Genomic DNA, 10,843 nt, shown 5'->3' with positions numbered 1-10,843 from the left:
CGGGTATGACCGAGTCCTCTATGAGGCCAAGTATGGAGTGATGTGATATGAATCATTATAGAGTGTTTCTAAGACTGGGTACACCGAGTTTCGTGAGACCGGGTACGAACGAGATCTCCTAAGTCCGGGTATGACTGAGTCTTCAATGCGGCCAAGTATGGAGTGATGAAATGTGCCCCAAAGAGTGGCCGAAGATATGTTTATATATATATATATATATATATATGCATGTGTGTGTGTGTATGTGTGTGTGTAAATTATGATTAATGCAGGGCCCCAATAAGTGGCTTGGTTTAACAAAAGTTTGTGCACATTCATGACACATGGTTTATAGTTTTTACAGTTTGCGCCTTAGATGGCTTGTTCTCGGTGTTCAAGTTAAAATCACGTACTTACACCCCCTTATGTTACTGACTATGATATACATGCTTTCTTAGTCTTACATAGTCAGTACATTTTCTGTACTGATACCCTTTCCTTGGGGTATTGTGTTCATGCCCACAACTGCAGCCTGGTGACACCCCTCCCCAATAGGGTGTTGTTGCATCTAATTGGCCGTTGTTGTTCACTTATTTGGAGTAGCTGTTCAAAAGCCACTAGGTACTAGAGCAGGTCTTCTAAATGTTTTGGGTATGGTGGGTCCTGTTCCAACCAAGTCATGTATAAGTATTTCTTTTTTGGGTACTCTTAGAGGCTTGCAAACTGGAGTATGGCTGTATGTAAAAGAATGGGTTATAACCTTGTTGGGTACCGTTATGGATATAATTTAAAATAACAATGTTTCTTTTGCAAGTCAGTTCCACATATTCTAGATTTTTAGTATTATTATTTGGAGGCCTTGCTAGCCCCAATTTCATATTAAAAGGGTCTAAGTATGGGCGTCGGTTCGCACGGGCCTTCGGGCATCGTGTTCCGGTCGCACCTCCCAAGGTTGGGGTGTGGCACCAGTATCAAAATATGTCGACCCATATATTGTTGAGTCAAAATATATGATTAATTCCAAAATCGAGTCCAAACAGTACCTAAATCCCCAAAATACACTCTTATATTGTAGGCAAAACCCCAAATGTCATCTCAAAATTCTGTATTTTAGGTATTAATAATTCATGTAGATTCTTGAAACAATACTATAAATAAGTAGAAATCACTTGCTCCAATATCTTGTAAGAAAATCGCCAAACAAAATCGCCCCTATCCAAGTCTAAGATTCAAAATATGAGATAATGAATCAAAATCCCAAAATACACAACTTAAATCACTGAACGAAGATACTCTTTGCGATCGCGGCCAAAGCTATGCAGTCATCCCAGCCAACCACTAACGCGAACACGGCCTAGTACATGCGCATTGTGACGACCCAAAAGGGTCATCACCTGTTTCTAATTGAAATCTATGTCTCCGAGGCCCTGAAAACCTCATTTAGAGTTGCCTCGATTTGTGTGCGTAGTCCGGTCGCGTAGCCGGAAATCTTAAATGTGAAATCTTGTGAAAATTGCTAAGTTTTGACCTTGAAATGAATAAATTTGACTTCGGTCAACATTTTGGGTAAACCAACCCGGACCCGTGATTTGACGGTCCCGGAGGGTCTGTAGGAAAATATGGGACTCGGGCGTATGCCCGGAATCGAATTTCGAGGTCCTCAGCCTGAGTTATGAATTTTTAAGTGAAATTGTTCTCTGAAAATGTTTAAAGAAAATGGAAATGAAATCTGAACCCTTTTGCGCGGCCCGCGAGGAAACGCGTGCGGCCGCAATCGCCTTTGCGCGGTCCGCAGTGGGTGCTGCGCGGCCGCGATCGGCTTTGTGCGGTCCGCGCGGGGCATAGATCCGCAGGCCTTCAGGAAGCCTGCGCGGCCGCGGTCCTTCTTGCGCGGTCCGCGGTGGAACTTCAGAGGGGTATAAATACACGTGAATTTCAGTTATTTTACACTTTTCAAAACCCCAAAACATAAGAAGCGATTTTCCAAAAAACGTTTCTTCTCCGAAATGATTGGTAAGTGATTTCTAACTTATTTTCTTCACTTCTTAACATTCTTTTAACATGATTTCAACTTCAAATCAAAGATTTTAATGGGGAAATTGGGTGATGTGGGTAGAACCTAGGTTTTTCTAAAATTAGGGATTTGGACCTCAATTTGAGGTCCGATTTCAAAACAAACCATATATTTGAATTTGTGGGGGAATAGGTAATCGGGTTTTGGTCCAAATCTCGGGTTACGACCACGTGGGTCGGGGGGTGATTTTTGACTTTTGGGTAAAACTTTGAAAAACTCATTTTCATGCATTGGGGTTGATTCATTTAGCATTTATTAATGTGATTAAGTAACTTATGACTAGATTCGAGCGGATTGGTGGTGGAATCAAGAGGTAAAGCTATAATTGAGACTTGAGTGGTATTCAAGGCATCGAGGTAAGTGTTTGGTTTAACCCTAGCTTGAAGGATTAGGAGTTGAGTCATATTTGCTACTTGCTTCTTGTTGAGTACGACGTATAGGCATGGTGACGAGTATCTATACCACTACAAAAAAAAGGCCTAATTGCGGGGGTTATTTTTAAGGTTTGCGGCGGTTTAAAACCCCCACAATACGTTGTTGCGGCAGTCATTAAAACCCCCATAATAAAAGTCGTCGCAATCGATTTGCGGCAGTTATTTGCTGACCGCCAGAACTAAGTAGCGGGGGTTACTTCGCGGCGATTGATCCCCGCAGATTTAAAACTTACTTTTTTTAAAATAATTTTCAGTTACGAATTGCGGCGGTTGTAAACCTCCGCAATATAATTTTTATTCTTTTTTATTAGCTTATATTTTAAGCTCCAGTCAGTCATAACCTTATTGAATTTTTTAATTCATATATTATTGACAAAATTACTAATTAAGTTGTAAATAATAATCAAAGAAAAAAAAATATATTTAAAAGTAAAAAGATATCGATAACATATCATAAAATCACAAAACGTTATCATAAATATCATTAGTTTTTAAAACTAAATTGTCAACATTAAGTAGCATCACTCAAAAACTATTTTAAACACAAAACATTCACTCCAACATTCTAACATCAGCTTCAACCACACAATTACATCGTCACAATTAATTATCTAAGACAATTACAATAAAATCAATGGATGCCGCTAAAATTACTATCACCACATGATCTTCTTGCGTCTATTGGCGAAAGGGGTCCACTGTCCGCATCACTTGGCTGCATAAAAAAACAAAGTATAAAAATCATGTCAGAATCAGAAATTGCAGTAACTGTAGGTTCTACTAAATAATGTAAGCAAATAAGTGCAACTCTTCAAGCTTCCTTTGTACTTAAATATCAAATTTAGATCAACATTGCAGTCTTTTTTTTTATTGGACTGAGAAAAAAGATGTTTGTGCATCCTATTAGAAAGTGAGACTAATTCATGCTAGAATCAGAAAGAAAAATATAATAGAGAGAGAGGAGGAGTTATACAAAGAAAACAGATACAACATACAAGAATTGTACTAATATAAGCCACTCTATCTTTGCAAATAGACAAATTAAAGTGAAAAAAATTTGAAGAACTTTACTTACCGTTGTAGGAGAAACCGTCGAAGGAGAAGCAAAGAACCCCGCAAACTGTTCTGGTAAAGTCCCTTCTTTCATTATCATATATGCCTTGAAAGCATTCATCATTTGATTGTGAGCATTCATCATTTGATTATGGTTATGTTGACATTGGGACGAACATGAACCTTCAGTACTTGAAGAACTTGTACCACCAAAATGAGGTCTTAAAAACTTTACTAGGGACAGGGCCTAATCCCAAACACCTCACCCTTCCAGAGTGCTCTTTTTCTAGCACCTTACCAACGGCATCATTTGGCGAAATTTGAGACTCGTCTATGGTGCTTTGGCTTAAAGCTAACTCAATTTTTTCCTACACATACAAAACTCATTGTCACAACTAAACTAACATGTATTTGTCTAGTGTCAAAATATACATATCTTAATCCGCATAACCATATATACCTTGACACGCCCACCTGTTTCCAATCTAGGCTTAGTTGTCCAACCTATGTTAGAAGATTTTCTAAAATTTTCATCCCTTTTTTAAAATTTACCCTAATTAGATAGTTAAAATCACTTGCAGATGATATTCACTTGCCCAAAGAAAATATTTCAGTGAGTGAATGCATGCCACCCATATGGCATTTAGATTCCAGGAAACTATGCACAGGTAGCAAGCAGAAGAAGTAGGCAGGACAGGACAAGGATGTCAATCATTTAAAACCATATAGTAACGAGGTGATGAGGCACTCTTGAGCAACCCAAGACAATAGCCAACTTTAACTGCAACACACATTAAATAGAACTTAAATGTTGAGTAAACTTCAATTATCTAGCATACTCATTAGTCCTCATAATTTGTTTCTTAAGATAAACTATGAATTCACAAAAACTTACGCATATTTCTTTTGCTTCTTCATTAACATATACTCCATCTTCATTCTTATGAGTAGCAATGTATATTTGTGCTCGTCCAGGCATTTGTCCAGTCTGAGCCATCTATAAATACAAAATCAAATTCAGAATTAGTTACTACTTAGAAATAATTATATAGTAAGTTAATTTACTCACCATTTCAGCCCTTCTCGTAGCGTTGGCTTTGGAACCACCTGTGTGTGGAATCTTCTGTTTTTTTCTATTTTCAGCATTTCTTTTACGCATTTCCTTATAAAAAATATACTTGAAACTCAATTAGAAGAACAAACAATAATATAATTATAAAGACTAGAAGAAGCAGTTGCTTAAGTACCTTTGTTGAATCTTTATATTGGTAATCAACAAAAGAAATCCATTGATCTGGCGGAATTCCATCCGGCACATTATCAATAATCTCAGCTCTACTTTTAAGTGGGTCTTCAGATGCACTCCACAAGTTAAGCCTATTTGCAGCCCATTTCTTTCCAATAGATTTATAAACATGTTGTCGTGCAACTGACTCAGTTGTCTTAAAGAAGAACTTGGGCTTAAAGAATAAAACATCGGTTAGCATGTCTATTAAATGCAAGTATAAAGTTCAAAGATAAAATAGAGATATAGTTGTCTTTCTCCAAAATAAAACAGTGATATAGTTCTAAGAATGTAGAGCTTATACCTTTATAATTTGATCGAAGATGCGGTTGAAGTATGAGATAGGTAAACTCGACCATTTCTCACAGTGGATAGGAAATAAAGCGCAGTCACATGCTAAAATTCCACAAAATCCTGAAAGAAGGCCGCGTGCATCTCCAAATGGTTCATCCAGGTAATCAAAATCAACCACAATACGTTCTTCACACGTTAAATATAGCACTTCATTAACTTTCACTTTGAGTTTCTTGATATTTTCTTTTGAATCTGTATAAGAAAAGAGATCAGTTGAATCCATGAGAGAGATGAACCAACTAAAACAAGAAACTTCTGATGTTTTAGCCATGTTTTTCTTTTTGGACAGAAGGATACAAGAATCAAAATACGGCTCGACCAGGCAATCTGCCGCTCTTTTATAGCTTATATAAAATGCCACCAAATGTCACTATATAGTTGAATTTTTCAAAGAAAAGACGAGCATGCAGGGAAAACCTTCTAAGTACTGCAATTGCATCACAAAATTGAAAGTAACCAACTTTCAGGTAAGGTCTAAAGGGACTTAGAAGGGACTGCTGAATATGTACTAATAGTCAAAATTATTTACCTATTGCTTTTACAGTCCAATGGCTCCCAGAACGCTTTCTAGATAAGGCTTGAACTGTTGGACGTTGCTGTGATGAGTCCTGATCTGTTGGAGTCGATTGAACTGACTGAGATGACTGTGATGCAGGGTAAACTATCGGTGCCGGCTGTGATGTGGCCTGATCCATTGGAGATGGATGAGATGTTGAGTGAACTGATTGAGACGACTGTGATGCCGGCTGAAATATTGGAGCTGCCTGCGATGTGGGCTGAAATGATTGGACCAGATGTGTTGTGGCCAAAATTGACGTGGTTGGATGTGTTGGCATACATGGCGTTGATTGAAGAGAAGAAGGTGTTGATTCAGTACCTTGTGAAGTAGATACTGACTTATCTGAATTTTGCTTTTTCAGCAAACGCTTGAACCTTGGCATATCTGCAATTCAATAATGAATGAATTTAATAAACAATGCAAAGAAAATCCACAAACTTCAAAATAAAAGAATTGTGTGCAAGTAGGAATCTAATTTAAGATATACACATAAAATTACTGAAGTTCTCTTTCTCATAGCTGGTATTATAACATGCTCATAACCTGCTGCTCTTTGAAATATGGGCAGCTGCAATTCATTCAACAATGCCCTAAGGACTTCTCACACAAGAAGGCTACCTCAATATTAGCAAATACAACAACACCATAAAGGATTGCATAGTCCATAATGATCAAACTGCATACCACAATACCAAGTTAACAAAATATAGCTCATGAAAACAGTAGTAACTGAGAAATATAAAAAATTTGAATCCAATATGGTTAAAAAGTAAACATTGAAAGAAATGTTTGAACATGGTAGATCCACATTATAATAGCTTATCAAACACTTACTGAATTCTACGCAGAACCCGAGCAACAAAAAATCACAAAATTTTCATAAAGAATAAATATCACTTTCTTAGCCAAAAAATAGTAAGTTTTAAAGAAAAAAACACTAATCAAACTATCCTAATCAAGCCAAAAAAGATTGTCCAAATTCTTATTGCAATTGCAATTTGGATATTTTATTATATCTATTCAGTCATATGCTCCTCTATTGCAATTTGGATATTCTCGTAATCAACATCAAAAAATCGTCCAAATTCTTGTTGTTGGTATGGCTCATTCTCGTATATTTCTTCTTCATCAACCTCTCCCATATCAAACAAATCTCTTGGCTTTAAATGTACAGCCACACTCCATCCTTTATCAGTTTCATCATCAACATAGTAGACCATATTTGCTTGTGATGCTTCAATATATGGATCATCATCCTCACGGTCACCAGTGTGGATCAATTTAGAGAAGTTGACACAATTAAACTTCCAAACATCTATTTTGAACCCTCTGTTTCGAGTAGTGTCAGCCCACTGGCATTTAAAGAGAACAATCTTGAACCGACCATAATAATTAAGCTCAATAATATCTTCCAACTTCCCATAATATGGTAGGTCTGCTTGTCTTGCATTTTTATCTGCACTAGATGCAACACACGAAGTGTCAGAGACAAGAAAGACTCCACTATTTTGAGTTTTTAATCCTTGTTCTCTAGACAAAGTTCGAAATTTGAATCCGTTAATGTTATAAGCACTGAATCTTCTTGCATCTTGTGTTGGACCTTGTGCTAAGAACTTGATATCATCAGAGATAGTGTCTGCTATATCTGGATTCATAATCTAAATAAACAACATATTTATGTTAACAAATTGATACAAGAAAGCTTAGGAAACCAATTAGGAAACATTTTAAAAATCGTTTACTCACTCGCTTAGGAAACCAATCAGGGAACTCTTTACTAACTCTCCTCTCTATCTCTGTTGGGGAAAGTCTTCGACCTCTACTTCTTCTGATGTGATGTCTAAATTCACTACAAAGGTGTTATATGCATAAATATTAATCCAATTACTCTAAATGTTTCTCATAAATAAAATCAAAATAAATTTCTTACTCAATAAATGGCTTTACTGCTGCGCAATTAAGTAACACATATCGATGAGCTTGAGTTTTCTCCAAAAGAGTCAATGGTTCTATTGTGGAGCCTCCAATGGGTTTACCTTGTTGAGGGAACATAGTTGACACTTCTGAAGCCTCATTATGATTTGGTTCATCATTTACACGTTTAGGTCGATTTAACCTTGACTCAATTCCCTCAAAATAACGAGAATAAAGAGTTAGAGCTTCTTCAACTATGTAACCTTCAGCTATAGAACCTTCTGGTTGTGATTTGTTTCCTACAAGGGACTTGAAATGACCTAATAATCTATAACCAATATAATAAAGTGTTAGAAGAAGCATTTACATTTAAATACTATTACAAGATCTGTTAAAATAATTTTGAATAAGAAATATTTTACCTTTCAACAAAATACATCCACCGATAATGTACTGGGCCACCTTGTATTACTTCATCCACTAGATGAACAGTTAGATGAACCATTACAGTAAAAAATGATGGAGGGAATAACATCTCTAGATGGCAAAGAGTTTCCACAATCCGATTTTGTAGCTTTTCTAGGTCTGAGAGGCTTAAGCTTTTCAGACAAAGATGCCTAAAAAAGGAGGAAAGCTCTACCAACGTTGCAACAACCTGGTTTGGAAGCACATTGCGGATTGCTATTGGTAACAATTGTTCCATAAGGATGTGACAATCATGACTTTTTAATCCAAAGATCCTTTTTTGATCCAAATAAATACAACGAGATATATTACTTGAATAACCATCCGGCACTGAGATATTCTTTAAAGTCTTTAGGAAGGCCAGTTTCTTCTCCTTTGGAATTGTAAATGCACCAAGCCGACATTCATCATTCTCATCCGGCCAAAGATCACTCCTTATACCCATATCTTGTAGATCTCTTCGAGCCTTCACATGATCCTTTGATTTTTCTTTATCATTTAGCAAAGAGTATATAATATTATCAAACACATTCTTTTCAATATGCATAACATCTAAATTATGGCGCAATGAGTTAAACTCCCAATATGGAAGATCAAAAAATATGCTTTTTTTTCTCCATTGTTGAGTTACACCTTCTCCAACACTCTTTTTCCTATTTCTTTTCCTTTTATCATTCAATTCTGCTTGTCTTCCAAATATGACATTGATATCTTTCACTTGTTGCAAAATGTCTGATCCTGATAACTTCTTTGGAGGGGTCCTCTCTTTAACATTTCCATCAAAACGATGTCTCATCATTCTAAATTTATGATTTCTTCCCAAAAACCGACGATGGCCAATAAAACACCACTTTCTACTATGACAAAGTCGACAAGGTTCTGCATCAAAATTACAAGAGGGGCATGCAAGACCAGTATGTGTATTCCAACCAGATAAGATATCAAGTCCAGGAAAGTCGCTAATTGTCCACATAAGAGCTGTTCTCATTCTAAACATTTCATCCTTTGATGAATCAAAAGTGTCCACACCTTCACTCCACAACTCATTCAACTCATTAATAAGGGGTTGTAGGTATACATCTATATTATTCCCTGCTGTACGTGGACCTGGAATGATCATTGAGAGGATAAAATTTGGTTGCTTCACACACAACCAAGGAGTAAGGTTATATGGAACCAAAACTACAGGCCAAATGCTATAATTAGTATTCATTGTCCCAAAAGGATTGAAACTATCATTAGTCAGGCCTAATCGAACATTTCGAGGATCGGAAGCAAATATAGGAAAGGTTGTATTAAATCTCTTCTATGCCTCACCATCTCTAGGGTGTCTTATGGTTCCATCTTTGTTATCATCATCTGCATGCCATCTCATATGCTCTGCAATCTTAGAGCACATGCACAATCTTTGTAATCTTGGTTTTAATGGAAAGTAGCGCAAAATTTTTGCAGGCTTCTTCTTTTTCTTCTTTTTTTGTTTCTTACTTGTAGTTGGTTCATGGTCTTTACTGCTCTCCTTTTCGGGCTTCCATCTAGAAGTGTGACAATACTTGCATGTTTCTGCATTAACATCATCCTCCCAGTATAACATGCAATCATTTGGACAAGCATCTATCTTGATATAATCAAGACACAACTTATTGATGGTCTTTTTGGCTTCATAAAAAGAATGAGGAATCTTTGCAAATTTAAATGTGTCTCTGAGTAGATCTAGTATCATAGTCATTCCCTTATCACTTAACCCAGACAAACACTTTATGTGATAAAGCTTAAACAAAAATTCCAACTTTGAGTACTTAGACCCTTCATATAATTCTTGACGTCTATCTCTAAGCAACTCAAAAAAATCTTTGTTATTTGAAGTGGGCATATCATGTATCATTTCTTCTTCTCCGACTACTTGTGACGGACCTACATCAACATCCTCATGCCTTATGCCCCCGAATGCTTCATTGATCAATAATTCTACAGGATTTTCAATGGGTAGTGCATCTTGAGTGACCTCTACATTTTCATAATTATGTAATACATTCATTTCCCCATGCATAACCCAAGTGACATAATTTTGGGGGAACGACTTCTCGATCAAATGATCAAACACTATATTTCTAGTCTTCCACTTCCTACAACCACATTTAGGACATGGACATTTTATTTTATCTCCTATAGCTACATTGTTAAATGCAAAATCTAGAAATTGATTCAAACCAAGCAAATACTGTGGTGTGTTCCTTGGCATTCCAATCCAAGATTTATCCATTGGAAAGTAGATTATTGTGCAATAATATCACCTATAAGATTTCATGAGGAAGAAAATTAGTAGTCTATTAACATAAGTTAACATAATAGAAAATGAAAAAATTAATTAATTCTAACAAAGAACTTACATAACCGAATATCTTAAGAAAAGATTATTGTGATTTTCATGAAGTACCGATAGATTTGAGATAGAGAAACAAAGTAAATAAACTTGCAATTCTTCTAACTATTCTAATCTCTCTTTATTCTTCTAATTTGTTTTAGAGGATTTTAGGTAAAGAAGTAGAGTAAATTTCAATAGTGAGGGGGAGAGAGGCGACAATATAGAGCTAAATACATTAGGTACTACAATGAAGGTATTTTTTTTATAAGAGGTACTACAATGAAGGCCTGAGCAATGAGATACTTGTCTGTTGTGTATCTACCATATGCTTACTTTCTTTAATTCTACTTTTGGCCACAACATC

General features: G+C 36.2%; 2 protein-coding genes across 2 annotated transcripts; both read right to left on the bottom strand.

Annotated features, from left to right (window-relative positions):
- Nucleotides 1-6,754: 6,754 nt before the first annotated feature.
- LOC104226462 (uncharacterized) lies at nucleotides 6,755-9,330 on the bottom strand. Its single transcript, XM_009778478.2, has 4 exons — nucleotides 8,075-9,330; nucleotides 7,669-7,980; nucleotides 7,485-7,587; nucleotides 6,755-7,396 (listed from the first exon to the last, which is right to left on the bottom strand). Exons 1-4 carry the CDS (start codon nucleotides 9,328-9,330, stop codon nucleotides 6,755-6,757), a joined length of 2,313 nt encoding a protein of 770 aa, XP_009776780.2.
- A 93-nt stretch (nucleotides 9,331-9,423) lies between these two features.
- LOC138887400 (uncharacterized) lies at nucleotides 9,424-10,377 on the bottom strand. The gene has a single exon (XM_070169151.1). The coding sequence runs from the start codon at nucleotides 10,375-10,377 to the stop codon at nucleotides 9,424-9,426; it is 954 nt and encodes a 317-aa protein (XP_070025252.1).
- Nucleotides 10,378-10,843: the final 466 nt, after the last annotated feature.

This window comes from Nicotiana sylvestris, chromosome 3 (genome assembly GCF_000393655.2).
Source record: "Nicotiana sylvestris chromosome 3, ASM39365v2, whole genome shotgun sequence".
NCBI lineage: Eukaryota > Viridiplantae > Streptophyta > Magnoliopsida > Solanales > Solanaceae > Nicotiana > Nicotiana sylvestris.
This window is presented reverse-complemented; position numbering and strand designations above follow the sequence as displayed.